General features: G+C 40.6%; 1 protein-coding gene and 1 long non-coding RNA gene across 3 annotated transcripts in view; both read right to left on the bottom strand.

Annotated features, from left to right (window-relative positions):
* The window catches only part of LOC306997308, a 413,102-nt gene that overhangs the window by 272,680 nt on the left and 113,167 nt on the right, over positions 1 to 27,255 (bottom strand). The gene's annotated exons all lie outside the window — the stretch shown is intronic.
* On the bottom strand, positions 11,889 to 14,696 carry LOC306997306 (uncharacterized protein). Of its 2 annotated transcripts, XM_079610556.1 has the most exons (4): positions 14,386 to 14,696; positions 12,872 to 13,126; positions 12,477 to 12,791; positions 11,889 to 12,380 (listed from the first exon to the last, which is right to left on the bottom strand). In XM_079610556.1, the coding sequence occupies exons 2-4, from the start codon at positions 13,103 to 13,105 to the stop codon at positions 12,009 to 12,011; spliced, it is 921 nt and encodes a 306-aa protein (XP_079466682.1). In that variant the 5' UTR covers positions 13,106 to 13,126; positions 14,386 to 14,696; the 3' UTR covers positions 11,889 to 12,008. The 2 variants fall into 2 exon arrangements, with proteins under 2 accessions (XP_079466682.1, XP_079466681.1); XM_079610555.1 differs by lacking the exon at positions 14,386 to 14,696 and having other exon boundaries at positions 12,872 to 13,614.

Genomic DNA, 27,255 nt, shown 5'->3' on the forward strand with positions numbered 1-27,255 from the left:
TCTTACTTTTTACTCTACTACATTTTCAAAATCAGTCGTTCCTTTTTATATAGTGGATAAAAACTTAACTGGTCAAACGAGCCAACAATCACAATACAGCGTGCGCTTTGATTTGAACTTGCCTTGGCGGTATCTACTAAGCGCGAACCAGATTGCGACCATACGGTTGCGACACAGTGATCTCGCCGCCGCGCAGTGACATGATTCGTGTAGCTCTCAATAGTTCCAAACAAATCGCGTTGCCAATGATTTAAAGCGGGGCAGAGAGCAGCAGCTATTATTGCAGCAAATATCGGTCAATATTGACGCATAATGTACATTGCGTTTTACGTTGACACTTAAATTACTTGCATATAATATAAAAAAAAAAATTCTGGGGAGTAGCAGAAACACTGCATTAAAGGGTTAGTTCACCCAAAAATGAAAATAATGTCATTAATGACTCACCCTCATGTCGTTCTAAGCCCGTAAGACCTCCGTTCATCTTCGGAACACAGTTTAAGATATTTTAGATTTAGTCCGAGAGCTTTCTGTCCCTCCATTGAAGCTGTATATACAGTATACTGGCCATGTCCATAAAGGTAATAAAAAGATCATCAAAGTAGTCCATGTGACATCAGTGGGTTAGTTAGAAGTTTTTGAAGCATCGAAAATACTTTTTGGTCCAAAAATAACACAAAATAAGACTTTATTCAGCATTGTATTCTCTCCCGGGTCTGTTGTCAATCTGCGTTCAGGACTCCGCAGTGACGCTGCTGACGGAAGACGCTGATGACGTGTTATCTGGTGCGCCCGAGCTTCGTTTACAGTCTGAGGGAGACGCACGCTATATTCAAGCTATTCTACATTGTTTGCGTGGATATCATTTTTTTAATGGTGCGCAAATGTGCATGTCGCGGATGAGACACTTTTACAGCGTGCGTCTCCCTCAGTCTATAAATGAAGCTCGGGCGCACCAGATAACACGTCATCAGCGTCTTACGCCATCAGCGTAACTGTGAAGCATTGACAACAGAACCGGGAGAGAATAACGCGTTACTGTAATCCCATTACTTTTTTCAAGTAACGAGTAAAGTAAGGGATTACAATTGCAAAAACAGTAATTAGATTACATTGGCCTACGCTGCGTTTCATTCATTTATGAGGTGCGCGCTCTAGTTAACAATGAAAGTGAAAGTGAACGCGGCGCGCGGCTCCTCCATGTCACGGTTATTATATTGTCTGCTATATTTGCCTTGTATTTGTTAAATACATGCAAATGGTTGATGAAACATTTATTAAAATAAGATGCAATTGAATTTATACAAAACGAAATTCACTTTAAAGAAAGGCTTTTAACAATGCAATGCAAGTGAACGCGGCGCACTAGCGCCTCAATGCACGGTTATTATATTGTCTGCTATATTTGCTTTTTATTTGTTAAATACATGCAAATGGTTGATGAAACATTTATTAAAATTAAGATACAATTCATACAAAACGAAATTCACTTTAAGGAAAGGCTTTCTACAAAGCAAAACCTAATGAAATGGTAAAAACATGTCTGACGATTTACAAAAACAAAACAAATCTGCACTTTAATGTTAAAAGACGTAAATGTTAATAATTTGGAAAACAGTCATGAGAGACTTTCATTTTAATTATTTTATTGCTGTATTTTATTTACATCTAATCGAATAGAGGATTTTACAAAAAAATATGTGCATTTTATATGCTGGAATATGCAGAAATATAAGTTAACAGAAGAAGGACTTTGTTTATTTCGTTAAAATATGGTGGAATGTGCAGAAATTGGTTAAATGTTCAACAATTTTCTTCAAGTCTGAGACTGTTGCATTTAATTTAATTTTTGGTTGATGCAATGTGCATAAATTTAAAATATTGAAACTAATAAAACAAGTTTTAAAAAAGAGTGTTTCATTTAATTCAATTTTAGATGATGGAATATGCAGGAAGAATATAATTAAGCTGAAAGGTCTGCTTTGTATTCAGGTCGTGCATCATGTTTTTGAAGTAAAGTAACTAGTAAAGTAACTAATTACTTTTGATAATAAGTAATCAGTAAAGTAACTGGATTAATTTCTTGGAGAAGTAATCAGTAACTAATTACTATTTCCAAGTAACTTGACCAACACTGGTGAGGACCTTCTCGGCTGAACCCTAGTATGTTGCTGTTCTTGAATTCATACAAGTTATTGCTTAGCTTCAACACTAGTCTGTTTTTTTCTAGTCGGTCTTGGTCTCGACTTAGTCTTGGTCTTGACTTAGTCTGTCTTGGTCTTGATACCCTCTGGTCTTGGTAGTGTCTTGGTCTCGGTTTAGGCGGTCTTGACTACAAGTCTAGCTTCAGATAGAAAAATGACAGAAATGTGTGTGCAAATGCAGATAACAGTAGCCATTCCGTTCAACATAAAAACATGAGAGAGTGTGTGTGTGTGTGTGTGACAGTGTATCCGCACGCTGTGTGGTTGCCCCATCAATCTAGCCTGTGACGCGGTTGTGTATGATTTGGCAATAGGGGACAGCCTATAAGCTGGTGAAAATCGGGCCGACTCCCCGAATTTTTTTAATATGTTTAAAAATGATCGGGAGGTCGGGAGGTGCTTGTAACGTGCTCGGCTCGGCTCGTAAGACCATGCGAGCATCACCGATTTCCACTCGATTTCTCCCGAGTGAAAAAATCATCTGCGAGCTCGTAAAAACAGCAAAAATCGCACCGTGTACGCCCACCTTTAGTGACAGTTATGTCTTAATTTGTGTCAGGAGTTATGTAATGAAAAAAATGAGTCCCACGCTCCCATTCAGAAAAAAAACTCCTGTGCGGTCGTTATGACAACGCTTGACAAAACACTTCAATCCTCTATATTGGAATTAAACTTTTGATAAAATTAATACAGCAAAGAACAACTTTTCTCTCAATAACTTATGATTTTTGTAGAATAATATATATAATGGTTAAATTTAAACACAATGCCTTTTATTCTTGTTTTAGACCCCGAAATAGCAACAGTATGCTTTGTGGAGAAATGATACATAGTTAAATAAAAAATAATTTTACATGATTAAATTATTATTTGAACCAAAAATGAAGTAGGGCTACTTCTGTGCACAGCGTTCATTCAGTGTGGTGTCAGTGCCTGTGCATGCGTCCTCTACTTGAGTCCTTCACATAAACGAGTGATTAATGAGTGCTAATAAATTTAATACTGAAAAAAAGCATATATTTTTGCATATACAGCAACAACAATAAATGAAATTATAATTCTCATTAATTATACACAAAGCAATGTAGTACTATACTTTGAAATATTTTTGTAATAGTTTTCAGATTTTTAAAGGAATGTAACTGCAGCATCACTACCTTCACCTGCTACTCGCAGGGCACGCAGCAACACAGTCGGAAATCAGAAAGAGTAAGTACATATTTACTCACTATTTTACAGATTTTAGTTAATATACTTAGTGATAATACAATATGAGCCTGTATGACTTTATTATTTATATTTGGAGGTTGGTTGATAATGTCACATATGTTTTCTTTGTTATCAGCATGCTAATGCTCATCAGTTATGCATGTACTGGAATAATACTCTGTAAAATATATGATAATAATAGTTTTCAACTTTTTTTTCAGCTTGCTCACTCACCATCAACTGGAACTCGCACTGTCAATCCTTCACAGTTACGCTGATGGCGTAAGACGCTGATGACGTGTTATCTGGTGCGCCCGAGCTTCATTTATAGACTGAGGGAAACGCACGCTGTAAAAGTGTCTCATCCGCGACATGCACATTTACGCACCATTAAAAAAAGGATATCCATGCAAACAATGTAGAATAGCTTGAATATAGCGTGCGTCTCCCTCAGACTGTAAACGAAGCTCGGGCGCACCAGATAACACGTCATCAGCGTCTTACGTCAGCAGCGTCACTGCGGAGTCCTGAACGCAGATTCACAACAGACCCGGGAGAGAATACAATGCTGAATAAAGTCTTATTTTGTGTTATTTTTGGACCAAAAAGTATTTTCGATGCTTCAAAAACTTCTAACTAACCCACTGATGTCACATGGACTACTTTGATGATGTTTTTATTTCCTTTCTGGACATGGACAGTATACCGTATATACATTTTCAATGGAGGGACAGAAAGCTCTCGGACTAAATCTAAAATATCTTAAACTGTGTTCCGAAGATGAACGGAGGTCTTACGGGCTTAGAACGACATGAGGGTGAGTCATTAATGACATTATTTTCATTTTTGGGTGAACTAACCCTTTAACAATTTGAAAGCACCTGGTATGGATCTTGAATATCCTGGAACCTTGTCCAGAGTTGCAGTGGAGACTGGTTGCCCGCTGTTCTGATGTTATGATTATTCCATAATGATTATTCCATGCCTCCTGGAAAAACCCGAGATGCCTTTGCATCTGTGGCAGATGGGTCCAATGCAGAGCAAAAAGATGCACCTCATTGTCAGGATTTAATGAGCATTCTGCCTCCAGATCAAGGAAGAGACAGGAGAACAGGTCCAAAACTAGCTGGTAAACGTCCCTCCACAGTCTCTCGATCCTGTAATTATAACATAAATGCTTCCTCAGACAACAGGCTCGATGTATTGTGATAACGTAGATACTTGGCACTACTGCATTTCTTACAAAACATGCTGAAATTATAGAATCTTTTCAATCCACGTATGCATTTCTTTACAGTGGGAAAGAAAACCCACAGAGTCTTAATTTTAGATGCTGATATTTAATCACTTAATGGGACCTGACTTTTTGAGTAATAATAAAAAGGGGGAAAAAAAACTTTGGTTATGGACACTGCGCCCTGTGATGTGGGAGTGTCGGTTTTCCCCTCGATTGGACACCATGACGTAGGCTACATCAACATTCTCCCGGCCCTTATCAGATCGTACTCTGGAGGGTAATCCAAAGCGATTTACAGCTTGTATGAAACTGTGCAGCACAACAGAAGCACTGTTTTTCATTGCAGCTTTTAGGTACACAATCATCCTGCTGAAGCCATCTATACCTCCATGGACCACTATCCTCCACCTATACAAAAAAAATGTAAACAGTGACTTTATAAATCAAGGAACAAAATATCAGCAAACTAAAAGATAAATGCTGTCATTAGGCCTATTCAGGCAGTAATCATTTGTCATGTAGACATCTGTAAAAAAAAGAAAAGAAAAAAAAGAAGAAAAAAAAGGTGCTTGGCATCTCTGATAAAACTCATGCACTCATGAACAGACAGTTCTATTTACAGTGATAGTTCTGTGATTCTATGAACATGGGAAAGGACTGCTTATGTGGTCGCATGGTTGTAAGAAAGATATGAACATCTTGGATGACGTGGGGGTGAGAAAATTATCAGGACATTTTAATTCTGAAGTGAACTAATCCTTTAACCCTCTGGGGTCTGAGGGGTTTTCTGGGTCCTGGAGGTGTTCTGACATGCTCTAACATTTGTGCTTATTTCTGTTACTTGTGATATGTTCATGGCTAAAGTCTTATTACACTGTATTCAGCACAAACTCTGCTACAATAATGTCAGCAGCATGTATGTAAAAGTTTGTCGTTTTGAGATAATAACATTTATGCGTGGTTTGTGAAAATGACAACAAAAAAAGTCACTGAAATAAGGTCATGAAACCCAAACTGATTATTTCTTCACAAGACTTTTGAAAATTGTATCACGTAGCCTAGAATATTTGCTCCAAAACTATGTGAAAATCACCTTGACTACTCATTCAGATAAGACAAAATATTGATTTAAAATTTGTAAGACATGTCTTGTGTAAGAAAGCTTTATGCGAGTAGGCGTTAACCACCATGAATATTGAGTGTTTCACAGCTGAGAAAGACAAAGACCCTCCCATAATGGCCCTATTAGGAGCTCTCAGGGCCTATGAGGAACTTTGAACAAAGAATGAGGAGATTTAAAAAAGAACGGCTTTTTGATTGTTTGGATTTATTTACAAAACAACAATCCAAAGATACACAACAAATGGCAAAATAATTCCTGAAACATAGTGCATACCTGTCATTTCCCAGGCGTTTGATTTTTCACTTTACCATGTTCTGCTCATGTTGAAGTCAGCAGGACTATACCTAAAAAAAAAAAAGAATAAAAAAAACCCCTGCGAACATGCTGATAACAAGAGAAACTAGGGCTGCACGATTTGGGAATACATTTTAGATTTGTTCTGGTTAAAATTGCTTTTTAAAATTAATAAAATACACACACACACATTATATATATATATAAAACATGAACACCAGGTTTGTTGTAGGGGTGGTTAATCTGTCTGATTTCCCGATTCGATTCGATTACGATTATTGAAGTCCCGATTCGATTACAGTCGATTTTCGATTATTAACGATTCTCGATTAGCGATTATTGATTTTCCATTTCACAACAGTAAACAAAAATACACGACAAAGTGATTGCAGTATTAAAAAAAGTCAGCAGCTGAATTACTTAACTCTTTTATTGAGTAACAACAACTCAAAGCACGTTCTGTGTCGTGTAGTTATAACTTCAGAATTATTTGTATGTTGCTTATGTTCTGTAGAACACAGAAATGAATACATCACATTGTGTTGTGACTCATTAAGTTGAACTAAACAATAACAAATAAATTAAAGGCTTATTTCCTTTAGGAAGTAGATCAGAACCAACATACTGTAGAAATTGGACAATTTTCTTCTAGAAAGGTGTTCAGGTGGAGGAAGACTGCAGGTTGCAGTCGAAACATGTCAGGGTAAAACGTTTTTTCTCCACCTTTCTCCATCATTAAGAAGACAAAATTAACATTTTTGGACAACTTACTGTAGCTTCAGCTTATATACTGTACTGTAGAACACAGTGACAAAATGCAACACACTAACTTGTGAGTAATCAAGTTGTACTAAACAGTCAGAGCTCTGGAATGACCAGATTCTTATGGAGGAAGACCAGCTGGTCCACATGTTGTGGCGTGAGTGTGCTCCGTTGTGCTGACACGATGTCTCCCGCAGTGGAGAACACTCTCTCTGCAGCAACGCTCGTACCTGGGATACATAAATATCGTTTGGGCAGCTTAGCTAGGAGAGGATACACATGATGGTTGGTGCTCCACCACTCAAGGGGGTCATCGGTGAGAGGAAGTGACGGGGCCTCCAGATACATGCGAACCTCTTCCTCAGCCCTGGTGTGTGCCGACTTGGGCTCTGCTGTGGTGACAGCAAAATTAAATGTTTGGCCCAGCAGTGCAGACAGAGAAGATGGTCTTGAGGTAGAGGGCGTGGAAGGGCCATCTTCATCCAGCTTCAAGCCTTCGTCGCAAACCTTCTGAACTGCATCATCCTCCTCACCGTCATCATGCCCCTCAGCCATGTCATCACCTTCCCCCTCAGGGACTTCAGCCTCTTGCCTCATCACCTAACACAGGGAAGCAGTGAAATAAGACACAAAGCATACAAAGCACACAACTGGTACAAAGCATTCTATTAATCAGATCATTAATCATTCTCTAAAAAAAGTAGAATTATTAATATCAAGAGAGAGAATACCTCGACGGATGATGCAGCCTCTGTAGTCACTCTGCTGTATGTCTCCACTTTTTCATCCTCTGAAAGGAATGGGAGAGCTTTAAAGCGAGGATCCAGGCAAGATGCTGTATGGAGTGTGTGCCTCTCTTTTGTAGATGTGTATCTCTTCCTCAAATCTTCCCGGATGGCATGCTTGATTTCCCGGGTCATCGGATCATCCTCTGGTGCAGGGGTGAAATCGGCCAGGAGCTGTGTGTGTAGTGGGGCGATGATTGAGAGAGTAGGCATGCTTTCCTCAGACATTGTGGTGGTGGCCAATTTCATGGGCTTGAGGGTCTTCACCTTTCCTCACCTGTAAGGATGATGGGAATTGAGAACAGGAAAAGTTAAAATAAGGAATTAACTGTTTGCTATAAGAGTTCTCCATTCACGCCAACACAACGTCTCACAGTCATTTAGACTAAATCTCAAACACATGCACCAGTGCCTCCTCAAGACTGTCATGTCAAATTGACAAACAAAACTAAAGACATTTTCTATATATATATATATATATATATATATTTTTTTTTTTTTGTTAGTTTTTTGTGTACACAATATCATATTTTTATAATATTTTTATTCTAAACTAAATTATAGTTTTTTTTTTATTTCAATTAAAATATTTTTCACACCTTGGCTTGCTACTAGGTCTGATTAAATCTTAAATCCCATACTTACTTGAGGTGAGAGGAGCGCAGCGCAGATGGCAGGCTGCTATTCAAGGAACCGATCAACCATGTCAAAGCCACTATTCCACCTTGTTGGAGCATCTGTCTTGAGTTTGTGTTTAGGCAGTTCTGGTCAAATCAAAAAAAGAAGAAAAGCTAATTACTTGTAGCCTATAAGGAATTATATTTTTAAATAGCCTACTGGTAATTTAGAAACTAATATAAAAAAGCTTGCTTTGAATGCAACCATTAAAATAGATTCACTTCTATTACAAAGGTAAATATTTAATTTTTTTAATTAAAATTAAGCCTTTTGCTTACCGAGTAGGGTCTGCTTTTGTTCCAGCACATGACTGGCTGTGGTGCTGCGGTGGAAGAAGGCGGTGATCCGTCTGACTCGACCCAACAGTCGGGCTACAGCGGGCAACTTCAGCGCTCGTTGGCAGGCGAGGTTTAGGGTGTGAGCGTAACAACGGACATGGAGAAAGTTGCCAAGCTCTGCAGCCACGTTCATATTTGAAGCGTTGTCGGTGACGAGAACCAGGTCGTGTGTCTCTATCCCCCACTCGTCCGCCACAGCTTCGAGAAACTCGCACATATTAGCGCCCGTGTGGCTTTCATTCATAGCTCTCGTCAGAAGCACATGTGAAATAAGCTTCCACTCACTGTTGACATGATGAGCTGTAACGGTCACATATGAGACGGTGGCTCTGGAGGTCCAGGCATCGCAAGTTATTGCTACCCTGGGAGCAGACTTGAGGGACACTTGCACTAAAAACTTTGTCTCCTTGTAAAGTATAGGAATCGACTTGTTTGTAAAAAAGCTCCGGGATGGTATCACATACCTTGGCTCCATACTGTGGACCATGTAGCGAAAGCCTTGATTTTCAACCACACTGTATGGCCTCATATCTTTAGCTATAAAATAAGATATTGACGTTGTGATTTTCTTAGCTCTCTCCGAGCCCGGGGCCAATTTTGTCATATCGTGGAGAGTGCGCTGATTCGGTGGGGTGATGGGCTTCAGGCGGTCGTCTTTAATCCACCCTGCCGCCTCTGGATGAAAGCGGGAAATGTGCGCCATCAAGTTGCTCGTATTGCCGCAGTACTTCAGTTTAGTGTGGCAATGTCGACAGATGGCATGCGTTCTATCAACATATTTAGAGCTCCTGCCATGAAAACCAAAATGAATCCACACGCTTGCTTTGAGCCCAGATGGAGCTGGGTGGATCGGTTGGTTGCTCGTTCCTGGTTCTTCCATTTTACACACCTGCACTCACTCGCTCTGACTGCCGTTACGCGCGCTTGCTAACTCAAACTGGGCGCGTAATGTGACGTTCAACTTCCGGTATAACAGTTTTTACAATATTTAACGTCACATAAACGGGGGCCAAAGGGGGTCGAAAGGTCGCAGCGACCCCAAATTCGACACGGGGGCAGCCCAGGGGCCCCCGGTTCTAGATCCGGAATTTCGTGGTTCTAGATCGGTTCTAAGTATGTGTTTCGGCCAAACGGTTTGAAGGAATTGTCCGATCGTCCCGAAACTGACGTATGCGTCCCGTCGCGGGCCCCGGGGACGGGTTCTAGAGTTCCGCGTCCAAAACTGCTCGTTTGGCCGAAAAAAGACCCCCTTGACCAGGAAGCGCCTGTGAAATTTGAACTGAATAAGTTGCACGTGGGCGGGCGGAAATACGGGGGTCGAAAGGTCGCAGCGCCTCCAAATTCGCCGCCCTGGTAGTCGAGGGGTCCCCGGTTCTAGATCCCGGATCGCAGGGTTCTAGATCGGTTCCAAGTGTGTGTTTTTAGAGTGCAAAATTATCCTCACTTTGCTTCACTTTGGCCTTATGTCTTTCTATGAGTGCAAGAGGGCCACCATTAACGGGACCATGTGCTCGGCGAAGGGTGCACAGAAAGGTCCGATCGTCCCGAAACTGACGTATGCGTCCCGCCACGGGCCCCTGGGACGGGTTCTAGAGTTCCGTGGCCCTCTGACCTTTTTTCGCGCTAATTGGCCACCAACAGCCCCATGGAATAAGTTCCACGTGGGACTTCAAACGAACAGGGGCCAAGAGGGGTCGGAGGGTCGCAACGACCCCAAATTCGACACGGCGGTAGTCCGGGGGCCCTTGGGGCCCCCCTGACCCCAGAGTACGGAGCCCCAAGTCGGCTTTGTTTCGGAGATACACCCGGTCAAAAACAGCATCCCACCTGTAACTTATCTGACGGGTCTCCTATAGGCTGTCTGTGGACAGTTGAATTTTATGCAAATTATGCATAATTAATGGCTGTAATGTACATAATTGTGTTGTGGTGTGTCCCCTGAGTGGTGAACAGTAGGTTTGACCACAAATAGGCATTTTATTTATGAAATATGACCTTTTAATGCAATGTCCACCGGGAGCCTACAGGGTCTCCGTCAAATAAGTTACAGGTGGGCTCCAAACTTTGAACGGCTATAACTCGGGGGCCCGGCCACCTAGTGACACCAAACTCGGGTCAAAGTAAGGTCCCGAGGGGCACTCTCCAACGGGCCCTAGCCCGTGCTTCTAGCTCCCCCATGGGCCGAGATACGGGGGCTAACAGGAAAGGGTGCAATTCAGAAGGAAGGGTCCCAGATGCTCAGGACTCTGGGGTCTGAGAGGGCCCTCAACATCCTGAAGGACGACCCGCTGGGACTCGTCCTTTCCGAGATATTGACCGTTTTGTCCAAAAGTCCCCTATGTATAACCGGGTGTATCTTGGGAGTTAAGCCGAGTTGGAGCTCCAAACTCTGGGCATGAGGAGGGCCCTTAGGGGGACACTACAGGAAGTGCCCACCTGTAACCTATTCGACAGGGTCCCTGTAGGCTGTCCGTGGTCAATGCATTTTAAGGCTAACTATGCATAATTATGAACTGTAAAGTACACCAACATGTTGGATCGTCTTCCCTGTGCGTTGTACTCTGTGATTTAAGCAATAAATCATGTGTAATTATGAAATATGACCTATTAATGCATTGACCACAGAAAGCCTACAGAGATCCCGTCTAATAAGTTACAGGTGGGCACTTCCTGTGGTCTTACAGGAAGTGCCCACCTGTAACCTATTCGACAGGGCCCCTGTAGGCTGTCCGTGGACATGTCATTTTAAGGCTAACTATGCATAATTATGACATGTAAAGTGTACCAACATGTTGGATTGTCTTCCCTGTGCACTGTACTCTATGATTTACATTTATAATGATGTATTATGACCTATTAATGCATTGACCACGGACAGCCTAAAGAGGTCCCGTCAAATTAGTTACAGGTGGGCCCTTCCCGTGCCCACCTGTGACTTTTTTGACAGGGTCCCTGCAGGCTGCCTGTGGACATAGGTGTTATAACAAATTAATTACACATGGTTTGATTACATGATCCGATCAATTAACCCTTTAACCAGTTTTAACCAATCTAATAAAATGTCTAATTCAGTTTGAATTATTGTCACAGTAATACTTGAAAAAAAGGCAGGCAAGAAGTAAAAATTTCAATCAACAAACACAACTTTATTTAGAACAACAAATATATACAGAAAAAAAGTCAAATATCAACGAAAACGGGGATCTGGAAAAAGGAACTCAAACAAAACGAACACTGGAACAGGATGGAACAAAAAAAAAGTCTCTCAAAAAACGAACACTAGAACGTGAGATTAAAAAAAGAAAAGTCTCTCAAAAAACAAACACTGGAACACTGGAACTCGAGCTCAAAAAAGGGAGCAAAAAATGAACGCGACGCTTATCTCTTTGGTCGCCGGTTCTTCATGGCCCTCCTTACTCGCTCGGTGGCCTTTTTTCGGCGGCTCATGCCGACAAGCGTGGTGGAGCTCGGGGAAAAGACGGCCTTCTTCACCTTCAGTGGCGAAACGTGCCTCTGGCTCGAGGCCAGCGACTTTAAGGGAGTCAGCAGCACCGTCGCCTTGCCCCTCCGGTCCGGATACTTCCTTGGGGGGGTGCTCGGTCCCTGTGGCTCCTGCTCTCGTGGGGATCCCTCAGCTTCTCCCTCCGACCCTGCCACTGCTTCTCCCTCCGACCCTGCCACTGCTTCTCCCTCCGACCCTGCCACTGCTTCTCCCTCCGACCCGCCCTTCTCCGAGGCCTCCTCCTCGTGCTGGTGAAACAAATACACACAGACAAAGACAGGGTGAGCGATCGAACGTGATGTTGCAAACGGTTATGACGCTGCAGTCAAAGGAAGCCAACTTACGTCGCTGGACTCGGGGCTGGACGTCCCAGACTCCTGGTACTCCAGGCGAGTCCTCTCGGGAGTGGTGCTGCCCGACGAGAGCTCCTCTTCCGGGGACTTGGGAGCTCTTGCCTTAAGCGGTCGCTTCCCCGAAGACGGCTCCTTCGACGGGGAGCCCCTCTCCGGACCCTCCAGGGCGGCGTCGAAGAGCCTGCGGTGCTCCATGGCCTGCGAAGGGGTCAAGTTGGCCACGTAGAATTTGTCGGCCGTCCGCGTGTCGTGGCACATGAACTTCGAGAGCTTCACCCGGTCGTCGTTGGTGTGGCTGAACTTGATCTGGAAAGACAGAGGCAGAGAAAAGTCAAAACCAATGCTGCCGCCAGGGAAGACCGCCGGAACACCCGAAATACACTTACGTGACTGGCAATGGACGTCCGGACGTCGGTGAAGGTGGGGCAGCCGGGAATGTCCATGGACTTCCAGGCCTCCTGGAAGTAATTGTTCAGATTCTTGCAGGGGTTCTGGGAGGAGGTGAAGAACAAGTACTTGGCCGTGGGTCCGCCCGGCAGTTGATCCTTCACACTGAGGAACCGCTGCACCCACCCAAACTCCTCATCAGTCAGTAGGATCTGGGCCGACCCGAAAGCCATGTTTGTCTTGTGATGAGCAACCTGCGGACACACAAGGGAGAGAGAAAAACGCACACCTGTTACTCAGGGGAGTAATAATAACACTCACCTGTTACATTTATAATGATGTATTATGACCTATTAATGCATTGACAGCCTAAAGAGGTCCCGTCAAATAAGTTACAGGTGGGCCCTTTCTCTGCCCACCTATGTGAACTAACTTTGTTTCCATTTTTTAAAGATGCTGCTGACTTGTCCTCTGTGCCCGGCCAAGATTAAACACTTGCGCCATCACCTCCGGTCGCAGCACAAAATAGAGGATCCGGAGGAGCGACAGGTGTTACTGCGACTGGCAAGGGGCAGAATCAAGCTCCGCAACATAAGGTGCCCACAGTGTGGAATCACTTATGAGAATGTGGAGCGGCACTTTCAATCGGGCCATCCAGAGCTGACAGTAAGTATAATCTCAAACTAGCATACTTGTTTTTTGTGAATTCATTTAAAATTGAAAATTTTATAATCGATTCATACTCGTCCATAACATACTCGCGATTAATCAATAATCGATTTTTTTCACCACCACTAGTTTGTTGTGCCTTGTAGGCATACGTGCAGGGCTGCATAAAATAATAACAATATAGGCTATAGCAGGCATCGTTAAAAAGGAACACTTCAGTAACACTACACTAGAGAAAAATTTATTTATTATTATATGTTACTTCAAATGTTTACATCGATTTGACGTTATGAAATGAGATTGGAGTAAAAACATGAAGCCTATGTTTGGTGCGTTTTGCGGATCGGGACAAATTTTTCTGTCCGAACTCCGCCCCGTCCGATAGGCATAAATATATATTTTCTCATACTAATTACACATGTAGGTTACGTTTGTTTGTGTGGAAAGCATTCGGAAATGTCAACAGATGAGCGCATCAGCGCGCACAGAGCAACAAGGCTCCTAACACAGGCGCGCATGCACGTGTTTCGTTGTCACGGCTACATAAACAAATTTCGGCACACAGGAAGACAGATGTTATGGTAATATTTTACATGTATTTTATTTACAAAAACAAACGTTTGCATCAAGTGAAAGCATCAGGCACATTGGCTACCTACATAATAAGCTGTTTTAAATGTAAAATGTTCAATGCCGCGCTGATGTGGGCTCGGGTCGGGTATCCATCCTCTATTTCAAACACAGCGCGACTGAGAACATTCACTGAAGCATCGAGCAACAGTTCGACTGCAATGTGAAGTTTATGCAACAATACTAACTAATATAATTCAGAATTATTTCTTACCTTAAAATCTTTCTTGTCTTCAAATCGCGTTCTTCTTCTTCTGATGTAAATCCAATAATCTCACAGCGTGTCTTCCAAACTCGACGACAGCTAGGGATGGGACGGTATGAAAATTTCATATCACGATTATAGTGACCAAAATTATCGTGATTATCAATATTATCACGCTTTTGTTAAAACGAGATGAAAGTGTTCAAAAATAACTGATGCTCACACTGAAAATATTTCAACAAGTTTTATATTTGAAAATCAACAAACAACAAATAAAACAAGCAGCTCTATGCACTTATTTTTAAAGCAAGATTCTATTCTGTGGCATTTCCTTCAATATAATGACCGTCGTCAATAGCAACGCATTATAACACAGCGCACATCCATGCATCACAACGGGCGCGCGCTCTCGTTTCATTCAAATGCAACTTGCCGTCTTGCGTCTCCGTTTTTGATTGTATTGAAAATTAAATCAGAGTTGATTTATTGTTTACAGAGTTTGATAATAGTGTTGTGATCATCTTGTCTGGACGATTGTTTTGTACGCTGTACGGAATGGATTTATAAACAGGTAAGATTTAAAACATTAATCTCAATTCAATATGTCCCCGTAATTATGTGGTAAAAAAAAAAAAAAAGTTTACAATGAATCTATACATTATTATCCCATAAATGGCACTCTTAATAATAGTCTTGTTTGCTCTTGTCCGTTCGTCTTTGGCTCAAAGCCACTTGTTGCAAACTTTTCTTCGGGGAAGCTTCACGTTTATTTCAAGCGAGTGAGATAAAATATTTCAACTCAAAACAAAATTTTGTACCCAATTATTTCCCAGACGTAGTCTTGGTATTGAAGTCAACGTTAACTTGCCTTGCGTTCGCTATAGCCTACAGCTAAACAGCGTGATAGTCACACAAGACGACTCGGCAGATTTGAAGTGTTTATATTGCAGCGACTTTTTGTTCTGCAGACAGGGTGACCATCCTCGATTAAGTTTCCCTCAGGACTTTTGTAAAAGCCAAAATATGACCACACCTCAAATTTGGTCCTCTTAAAAGGCTGAAAAATCTCACGAGCACGGTCACTGCCATCCGCCATTCCTTCTCGAATAAAAACACAACATTGCGCGCTGCGCCTGCGCCAGACTGATGCTGGCTGGACAGGATTTACAGTGAGCTATTAAAATCGCGATAATCAAACACGGTTTTAATGATAATTACATTTTTAACGATAATACTAACCGTCAGTACATTTCATCGTGGTTTATCGTGAAACCGGTAATCGTCCCATCCCTAACGACAGCAGAGGACTGATGAAGTTTGGCGGCGCTTTGTTGTTGATGTAATGGGCGCATTCGCGCGACGCATGGACGATTTGCATCTCTATATATTTTGCACGTGTGGGTGCGGTCACATTAAAACTAATGAGCAAAGGTTAGAGAACCTGGATATCTTGTTGGTTTTATACGAATTACTTAAACAGAGAATATTTGTTTTCGTTTTGAATCAGAGTGTTCTTGTTCTTGTAGTGTCTGACACAGAGAGGAGAAAATATGCTCAAGTCAGCAGGAGCAATCTAAATATAACTAAAGATTTTGTGCTAAATTGTGCGCTAATCACTTAGGTGTATCTGCGCTTTTTCACAAAGACCAACACTAGGAAGATTAATGTTTATTAAAAATAAGGAGCAAGGAAAGTCTTGCCAAAGCCAAGGAGCTGAAACTGAAGGTGAGAATAACCGCGTCAGAATAACCAAAAATACTCATACTTCAACCATTGAACATTAAAAGGATAGTTAAAAGTGTAAAACATGAACAAAGTACTTTCAACAGACTATGATTATTTACCTCACCTGGATAAAATCATGGATTGAAAACAGCCGCAAGATTACTTGACGACACATTGACGTTGTGTTCTATAAAGTCATTTTATGTGACGTGCAATCGTTCAAGACTTTGATGGGAATTTTTTTAAACAGTTCATTAAATGTTATTTTATGCTTCGTTTTTAAAGCCAGCAGATGCTACTGGAGCAGATTTCAGATGTGCTGATCATATTGGCAGCTAAACTTCAAAAGCAGCAAGCTGAGACTGATCGTGTTCTCATTGGCTTAGAGAGCATCATCAGCAGCATCTTTGCGGTTTAAGCTGCTATTGGAGAATTGCCCGATGAAGAACGAGTTTTGTTCTCTTGAAAATGATAGAGGAGGTTAAGGTAAGCAACTCCATGACAGTGATGTCAACAGCTGCTATTCCTCCTGGAAAACCACTTTAAAGTTGGTGATATAGCCCAGATTATTGTAATGAGCATCAGAACTACAGTATTCGCCGGAGAATGTCTGAATATGGCCTGTCTGTACGACAGACTTATTCTGACATTAAAGATGAACAACTTGGGCAAGTGGTCTCTGGCTTCATTCTCAATTTTCCAAATGCTGGTGTCGGGAGTGTTACTGTGGAATCCAGTAAAACATTTTCTTTTCTTTTTTTGCGTTAATCACACACATTTCATTATTGTTTATCTCAAAACAGATGGGGTCAGTTTACAAAGGAAGACATGCATGGATCCTTGTTGACTAATTGATCCCTGAATGTCTTAAGACCAAAAAAGCTACTACATACAGTAACACCCAGTTTCAATCTTGTGAGGTGTGTTGCATTGGACTTCAGTATAATTTATCAGTTTTACTTACACTTCCAATGAAACCTTGTTAAAGTCTTACAAACATTTCTCTTTTATAGACTTTGTAAGGTTTTACTTTCTGTGATGGATTACAATATAATGAATCATTGTTAACTGTACTCCTAAAGGGTCCAACAGTACAGGGTCCGGCAGACTCTGAAAGCGGTTGGTTCTGTTGGTAACTTTCTTTGCGGGCTTCAGCTCAACATCATTCCAAGGGTACCATAGATGGTAACCATACGCTGATTCGGTGAGACTTCTATTTATTGATCAAACCAACATTGATTATTATTGATGTAATTAGTTCAGGTTTAAAAAGGCTTTAATGTCAACTTTTCTTACCAACTTTTTACCACATCTATATATAAATGATGTTGTCCTTACAGCTGGAGAATTGTTATACATAGAGGGATAGATGGATTCAGCCGGCGCATTATGTATCTTTGTGCAGACTGAAATAACAGGGCTTCCACTGTTCTCCAGTGTTTCTCACTGCTGTTAGTCAGCATGGTTTACCCCACCGTGTTCAAAGTGACAAGGGAGGAGAAAATGTTGAGGTCGCTAGATACATGCTGGAACATTCAGAACGGGGACCCGGTAAGAAGATTGTCATTTTATTGTTGTGCCCGTGGGATGTTATCTCCCAGTCCAACTTTAAATGATACAGTATATAACAGTATTCAATCAGACTATCAATCAGAAAGTGAATGTTATATATATACCCAAAAATGTTTGTCCAGTTAATATCACAACTGTAGATCTTCTGATTTATGTTTTAATACTTATCACATGTACACACACACATATGCAGGACATGTTTTTATAGTCAGATTCATCATTGTGCCAAGCCCCATCTTATTAACTATTTGGATGTCTGTCTTTCTGTGTCTGCCCTTCTATGCAACTGATATAAATGTGAGAGAAAAAGCCACATCACTGGGAAGAGGACCCACAACCAGAGATTTGAGAGGCTGTGGCGTGATGTGTGGTGCAGTGTTGTTAGCACCTACCAGTACTACTACACGTTCAGGAAGATTTTGATCATTTATAAACATTAACTAAGAGATTAACATTTAAAATTAGTAAATACTTTAGACTGTTTACTAAAGTGTTACTTAACATTAAAAAATATTCATATTCATTCGATCATTTTGTAGTCCAGATTAAAATGTTAAACGGTTTTAAATTCTAAGATTAATAAATACCTTAAGTCAGGGGTCGGCAACCCGCGGCTCTTAAGCGCCGCCCAAGTGGTAAGTAAGTACTAAAAAAAACAATGAATTTGATGTTGTAAAATATACACTGCTGTCTATGGAAGCGGCAATAATAATCCTTTATAATAAAAAAAGACGACACGTTTTATTCATATCAGATACACATTGTGTAAGTAGCTTTACATTTTACCCTATTCTTCTCCCAGTTCACCAGCCACTTACTTTCATGTATTTCGGGAGAAGTGGATGAATTGACGTGTTGTAAATCCGACAGATCCGATTCTCTGGACAGTGGCACAAACTAACATGGTGCCGCCCATCGTGCATACAGCTCAACTAACGCGATCGTTATAAAGGTGTTTATACAACAAAACACATCCACATGCACATATTTGACAATCGGAAATATCAGTGTTTCATACTATAGATAATAAATGTGTGAATATTTTTAATAAAAAAGGAAAAATTACATAAAAGCAGATCATCATTGATCAGCACAATCATTGATCAGCACAATCAGCGCTGTGTTGTGGTTGCGCTGTCACGTGACAAGCAATGACGCGTAACCATGGAAACAATAAAGTGACAGATTCGAAACAACGCCTTGGCCTTGCTCATTATGTATTTGTAGCCTACTTATCATTTTGATACTAGGGGGCTAATATAGACACTTACAGCATGTGTTGCCTTCATTATAAGGCTTATATAAGGCTTTTCATTTTTTGCGGCTCCAGACAGATTAGATTTTTTTTTTTTTTGGTCCAATATGGCTCTTTCAACATTTTGGGTTGCCGACCCCTTGCCTTAAGTAGTATATTTGGTGCTGCAATAAACAGCTATTGCCAATGCAAAAATCTGAAATGTCTGTTTAAACATTCCCTTATGAAAATTAACCATGGTTTTACTATAGTAAAACTGTAGTTAACTATGACTGTTTTAACCGTGGTATTTTGGTGCAAACATTATGATATGGTTTTACTACAGTTATATTGTAGTAATACTACAGTAAAACCAGTAACCATGACTGTAGTAACTGGTATTTTTATTATAAACTTGGTTTTGCTACCATGGTTCTACTACAGTTATATTGTAGTAATACTATAGTAAAACTGCAGTTTTAATAAATTATCTTGAAATAACAGTTAAGCCATTCTGTCACAACAAACAGAAGTTATCATTCTATGATTGTCACGAACACACACAGGAAAAGGTAGATCCAAGCGCAGTATTTATTTGGGGAAATCCGTACTCACAACCAGTCCAGGCAAGGGTCAAAATCCAAAATGGCAATCCAAAAACATGAAACACAAACACTAGAAAACAGGATTGAAAGCACAATAGAAGTGTGGGGACAATATACAAGGACTCCGTGACAAACACTGAAACAGACAGGGTATATATACACAAGTGCAAACAAGGTGACGAGAAACAGCTGAAGGAAATTAACAATCAGTGACAGACAGGATTATGGGAAATGTAGTGAAAATGCCTAGACACCGTGAAAACTGAGACCTCTAATGTTAAACCCAGGGAACCACCAGACACTGTGACAATGATACAGACTTTATTACAAAAAATGACATAATCTGAAAGTAAATATAACAGGGTTCCCGCGGGGTCTTAAAAAGTCTAAAATTCTGAAGTTTAATTTTAAGGCCTTAAAACGTCTTAAAAATGGCCAGATTTTCAGCCGAGGTCTTAAATTTAATTTAGTCAGGTCTTAAAAAGGTTTTACCCTCGTTCATTTCCTGAAATGCTGGCCACAGAAAGTTATTACAAAGTAGCAAAAAAGTATCGAGTCGTAGCCTTCAAAGCGGAGCTGTAGCAGGGGTCTCCGACACGTCGCTCGCGAGCTACCAGTAGCTCGTGGCCTGATTGGCGGTTGCTCGCCAAGAGGCCGTTAACATATTGCGTCTTTTGTGCGCTCAAGTTCGTTATTTCAAATTTAGGCGCGCACCAAGCGCACTCATATTAGAAGCAATGCGGCCGTTTTTTCCAGGCGGAGCGAGATAAAAAGAAAATAAAAAAAAGCTCAACTTTTCAGAATTCTGCAAGCGCACCGCAGGTCATGTGACAAGAACCAACCAATCCGCTTCACCCTTTCCGTAACAACATTGAAAGCTCAGTCAACATGAAGGATGGGGGTGCACCGTGCACCCAAACACTACAGGTGTTTTTCTCTTCTCCGTAAATAAATAATGGCTACAGCAAGTGTTTATCAGTGGTGGAAATCCATTAGCTAGCTACTAAAACTTCTTTGTCGTTGTGGAGAGCGCAGTGCATGGTTGCATAGCAACGACAGACGCAACGGGAAAATCGGACCAAATCTTACTATTAAAGTGGTGGTTGATTGCGATTTCACTTTTTTCATTTTAAATAGTGTGTAATGTTGCTGTTGGTGCATGAACAGTATCTGCAAAGTTGCTGTGCTGAAAGTTCAACGTAAGCAGATATATTGTCTTTTAAAAATCAGGAAGTTTAATGCCTACAAAAACGACTCGAATGGGACTACAACGAGATACTTCCCGGGTTTTATACGTAGCTAACCCATACATTTACATCAACCCTCCCTCCGGAATATGCAAAAAATGGGGCGTGGCCATATTTCTGCGGCGTTGTGGAAGAGGAAGAATTATAGTGGAGAGCTGTAGCCATGCCGTTGAAAGTGTGTTATTCTCACCCAGCTGTCATGTCTTCGGTGTTCGGGCTTCCTATGGACTCTGTAGTTCGTCAACAATGGCTACAATTTCTGTTTTATTATGTTCCTGAAAATTACAATCGTGGCTCTCTGTGCTGCGCATTTTACGGAAGACAGCTTCCAGAATCTCCACGAATTCAATACCGGATTAAACAAGAAACTGTTTCTAAAACATGAAGCAGTTCCAACTTTAAACCCAGAGGCAGTCGTTGTTGGGCCACAACCTGTAAGTAAGACTTAATAATTTTTAATGTTTGCATGTATAATTTCAGACGTAATGTTTTAGTTTTATCAGGGACGTAAACAAATGCCAGCGCTCGCGTTATAGCCACTTAATTATGCTATTTCGTGTGTCTATGACAAACGTGTACAAACATTTTGAACCTGCAAATTGTAATTATGTACTAATTTTGTAAATGTATTTTCCATGTATACTTTATGAAGTAATTTTTCGATTTGATCAAGAACGTAAACCAATGCCAAAGCTGTTTGTTTATAGTAGCCAGTTAGTTCGATGCTATTTTGTGTGTAAGACAAACGTGTAAAGTAAAAATATATATATATATATATATGTAATCGCAACAGCAAACTTCAGCTGCGGTATTACTCAGTCATTTATTCAGTTATATTAAATGTTTAATCAGGAGAAACCCGTATCTCAAAAGCTAACAAGTGTCAGCAGTGGCATTTTCAAGTAACAGCGTATCGAAATTATTATATAATAATAGTAGAATAGAATAATAATAATAATAAAAATGTACCATTCAGAAACGTTTTGTAAGAGCCGTGTTTGGGGAGGTTCTGCTTGACTCTTCATTGCCGCTTTCTGGGTCTGATCTGGCTCAAACTGTACGGTAGTATTGAAACCATTATTTACATTTGACCGGAGCACATGCGACTTTCGCCCGTAAAGGTGATGGGCGTGAAGTTTCCGGACAACGTGCACTGCCAGTTTAGCCAATTACAACGCACCGGCCCAACTAACCAATCTGAGCCCATGCCTGTTTCTGAGGGAGTGGTTTCATAGAATCAGGAAGTCAACCGGTCGTTCAAATGACAGAGGAGAAAGCGGCTTACAATAAAGGTCAAATTTATGAAAAATAAGGCTTAAAAAAAAAAAAAAAAACCGAAGACATGTTATATTGCACCCCATAAATACAATCATGCAAAGAAAAAAAGCAGTAAACCACCCCTTTAATAATAACAGATAAGCTAATGTGCATTGTAAATGTCAGTCATTTATCTTTTTTTGACACATTCATTCTATAAAAGATTATTTAAAGGCTGAAATACGTGAGGTTTATCTTTTTATAAAACCTTTTTTGTCAAAACTTTATTTGAACTTAGTAGATAACATGTTGCAAGACACTCTTTTAAAATCTAGCCATAATTTTTTACGTTATTATTTTAAAAGTGCATATTGATGCTAATTGTATTTGTTATTTGCTGGTTAATGCGTCATGTAGGTCTTAAATTTAAATCTTTATGGTCTTAAAATGTCTTAAAAAGGTCTTAAATTTGACTTACTGAAACCTGCAAGAACCCTGTATAAACTTGCATTTGTTCTCACGTGTGACATAAACAATTAACTACAAAGTTATACAAAATTATTGGTGATAAAGTGGTGCTGTGCAATGGTTAAATTCAGTTGCTAATTTACAAATAAAAAAATAGCAATTTGTTCCACTGTAATAATGATTTATATACAAAAATAACATTGTACAAATAAACATGACTGTACCTTTACAGTAAATACACAGCATTTACCTCCTCTAAAATGTCTATAACCTGTGAACACGTGTCCAACACAAGCATGTTTGCAATTTATACTGTACATACATTAAAGCTAGGGTAGGTAATCCTGTTCAGAAACATTTTTGTTTTTATACTGGGTGAAATGGTCCTTCCATTCTGATAGTAGTCAATACATTACGTGTTCAGAAAAAGGAATGAAAAAAATCTGACCTCTGTAGCAGCTGTAGGACAGTAAAAACTCTGACCAATCACTGCCATTCGGTGCGAATGTAAAGAACCAATCAGATGCCTTCATGTCTCGTGCCCGAGCACCACTGCGTGCACAGCAGTGATGCGCGGGTCAATGTATAAACAACCCGCACCCGACAAAAAAACGCAAAAAAAAGAAAGAAAATATTGTACCCGACCCGCGTTTTTTAAAGTAGCTATAGTAAATGCTCATCGCGTCATGGGCCATAGACGGAGGAACTAGGGGTGCGCATTTTTCAGAATGCTGTATGATATAGCCTAGTGTTTTGTAATAAAGGCTTGATTTATTTATTTATTTCGTTTCATTTTCTTAACCATTAAGATGCTGCATGTGTTTATCCAGTCTAATCGACGTGTGCGTCTCTCCTCCGGCTTTCCCAACAAAAACCCCGCCCCCTCTCAGCAAATAGGCTACATAAAACTGACATTACTGAGCTATATGCGTTTAAAAGTAGCCTATTAAAATGGCACAATGGCATTGCTCAGTTCAACGTGTTGGGAAATCGGGCATTTTGTCCCGCGTCAGCTTTTATTCAAAAGTTAATAACGCGCTCAACATTCAAAAGGTAAATAAGGATTTCCCACTTTCATCTGCAGAGATGAAGACATCTCCTCATGGGGGATGAATACTCCACACTTTAAATTCTAGGTGAAACAGTTTTTGTTGAAGAACATGTGATGCAGCATCCATGCCGGTAGTTGTCAGTATGAAGTCTGTCATATGCCCAGTAGGTTACAGTCCAGCTTTGGTTTGGTTCTGTCTCGACCTTCTGCCCAAATGGATGCAGGAGCTAAATCGAGAAGAATACACACATTAACACACGGCTTGCTGGAATACTCAACTGTTATTGGTCAGTTGCACTATCAAGTAGCCATGTAATAATGTCATTTTGCAGTGCAGTAATGTCCATTTAGCCAGTGTTTTCATAAATAACCCATAAATTATTAGGGCTCCAAAAGCCAAGCAGAAAGAATGCACATTATATGATCAGCTGAGTGTATTCTCCTTTACTTATACTCTTGAAAGGTTAAACAGAACAAAAAGTACTAGTCTCATATATACATAATTTCACAAAAGAGAAAATGGGTTGGAATAAAGGACAACAGAGATGAAGAAAGTATTGGTTTGAGTAGAGACATCTGTAACCAACAAAGGGATAGGATTCTAGACACTCAATTCAATCTTAAATGCATAATAATAAAGATTTGAGAAATACCCAGACACACATCACGGCACCAGACAGATAATCAAGAAAGGGTTTTTCTCACCCAAAGCTATTGTTTGGTGATTTGTTTTATATATTCCTTTTACAGTTTAAAAAAAGATTGGCTCTGTTAAATTTCACTACATGAAAAGAACAGATATGAACACGTTTAGTCATAGTTTTGTTCAGTCTGTCCTTGTCGGTCCTTGTATATGTTACCCTTCTGCCTGTACCAGTTTTGTATAAGTTTATTATAGTAAAAGTTTGAATTGGAGCTTTGTGCCTCTGCCTTTCTTCACCCGCACCATACCCGTGACAGAAGGAACGACCACCCTAAAATGGACGATAGGGTAAGAATTGTCGTCCTGGCCAAGGAGAGCCAAGATCTCCCTTCACCTCTGGTCCCGTACAGCCCAGAGCTTCCTTCGCCGCTGGTCCCGTCCAGCACAGAGACTGTTCACCCCATGTATGCACCGCCTGTGTCCTCAGTGACTGCGACACTGGCCATTATGGCCACAACCAGGTGGTGTGTGTGGGCTGCGCACACACTTGAGCCGGTGTCTGTTCCTGAGCCGGTGTCTAATCCTGTCACTCTCCCCAAGTATTTTTTTGGGGGGGGGCTATAGGCTTCCGCCTGGACCACCCGAGGGGAGGTCTCCGCCGTGGCCGCCCGAAGGGTCCACACCGCCGTGGCCGCCCGAAGGTTCCACACCGCCATGGCCGCCCGAGGGGTCCACACCGCCATGGCCGCCCGAGGGGTCCACACCGCCATGGCCGCCCGAAGGTTCCACACCGCCATGGCCGCCCGAGGGGTCCACACCGCCATGGCCGCCCGAGGGGTCCACACCGCCATGGCCGCCCGCCCGCCCTGGCCGACTGCCTGTCCTGCTCCGCCCTGGACATCAGCATGGCCTGCTCCGCCCTGGAGGCTTCCTGCTCCAGATCGACCACCCCTTCATCAGCCTCCAGGGCGCCCACCCCCCCACCCCTTTGATGTTCTACGGCGCGAGGTCGCGCCTTGTTGAAGGGGGGCGTTATGTCACAGTCTTCGTCTGCACCTGTCTGTCTTAGTCCCTTCCCAGAAAATCCTTTGTGTCTTCATACCTGAACTCACTCCCTCAATCATCCTTCTGTTTATCGTCCTCATTATCTGTGTCACCTGTCTTCACCTTGTTAGTGTTCGTTTGTATCTGTATTTAGTTTGCTTCTGTTCAGTCGGTCCTTGTATATGTTACCCTTCTGCCTGTACCAGTTTTGTATAAGTTTATTATAGTAAAAGTTTGAATTGGAGCTTTGTGCCTCTGCCTTTTTTCACCCGCACCATACCCGTGACACATACCATATAATCATTATATGTTTATTAATGGTATTCACTACGACTTCACTATTTACCTGGCAAACAGCTGATGGTTTCACACTCTTTCTTGTCTGTATTAAAGAAGATAATTAGAAATTACACTATATATAATTTTGTTTTGTTTTAAACAGACATGTACCAAATTCTGAATTGCAACCATTCCGTTTGACGATGATGCAATGATGAAACTATATCATTCTAAACTGAATTAGAAATGGCTCAGGGGGCAGCTTAAAATGTCAACAATGTATTTGGAGATATTTCAAAATTAGCAGGAACTCTACTTCTTTAAGTTGAGAGCCACAATTATTCAAAAAGCTTGATTTTGTGAAAGAGTGTGCAAAACAACAAACCAGTAACTGTAACCGAAAAAAAAAAGTGTGCAATTATAACAAAATGTAAGCTCACTGCCACCTTGGAGTTCAAAAAGAGAATCATTTCATTTATAATTATGCTATAATCACAAAAACAGCTCTTCAATAGGCATGTGCCTTAATTTAGTCGATTTTAGTTCCAACTCTGACTCAACATTTTTCAATTCATTGCACTTTTCCTTGAATCTCCTCCTCGGAGTATTAGATTTTGTAATCATTTAAGCCATGAGTGTGTTACGCCCGTTTCACACATACTCCGTTTGCAGTGCGTTTGCGGTGCGTATTTTTTTCCGTACCCATGTTAACAGGTTAGAGCTTTCACACTGCACACGGATGCGGTCCGGCAATCCGTTCCAGTTGCGGTGCGTATACAGCAGTGCAGCGATCGTTTGCGCACAGAGTCTATTTTCTGCTGTGCTGCACCGCACTGCAGCGTATTGTTCACATTGAAATAAATATAGATTGACAAGAAACTGTAATAATTTGATCATAGCTACTCATAATTACAGTTAATGTGTTCTACATTTACTAAATTACAGGATCAAGAAATTAAAAACGTTTTAAACGAGAATATAAATATATATTATTGCTGCATGTTGTTCTATTTAAACATGAATATGTATGCCTACTGTGTTGCCCTTTTTATTTATTTTGTTTATCGTCACATTCAACCTTCATGTCATGCGAATTTATTAAATGTAAATGAACATTTGAATATGTAGTTGTAGCCTATATGAATTCATAAGTAAATCATATTATAGGCTATAGTTTTATTTTTGAATATAAAGAAGTTAAACAGGGTGTAATTATAAGTTTGTTATAGTTATGTAGGCTAGTTATAATTAATTTTGACTATGTAATTGTAAATCAAAATGTTTAACTTTTTGGTGCTACAGCCAGCCTTATTTATAGCAGAGGATACTCGTTTTAATGTAGTGGCATGTGCTAACAATAATTATTATATCAAATGTTAATTTCCAAAAAGGTCCTTTGTCTTCTGGGGGCTAGCCCTCTCCCGGTTCTTTTTTTTTTTTTCGTCTTAAAATATGTATTTATAATCAGTATTTATACATTTGTATTCTAATTTAAAATATTTGTGTATTATATCTTAGCAACAGATATAGCGTAATAGCTTTTCTTCTGTCAACAACTCGAACTAAAACAAAGAATCACAATGATTAAAATTAATTTCATACTGTTGTAATGTCTGTAACAATGTCAAAGTTAAAGTTTGGTTTTAAAATCAAAATTACTTAGCCTACCCATTTTTTATTTTGTGACACAGAAACTACGTATCTCTGCAAACGCGCTCTGCAAACGCAGCATATGTGAAAGCACTATAGCACGT

This window comes from Phoxinus phoxinus, assembly GCF_949152265.1.
Source record: "Phoxinus phoxinus genome assembly, chromosome: 4".
In the NCBI taxonomy this organism is placed as follows: Eukaryota; Metazoa; Chordata; class Actinopteri; order Cypriniformes; family Leuciscidae; genus Phoxinus; species Phoxinus phoxinus.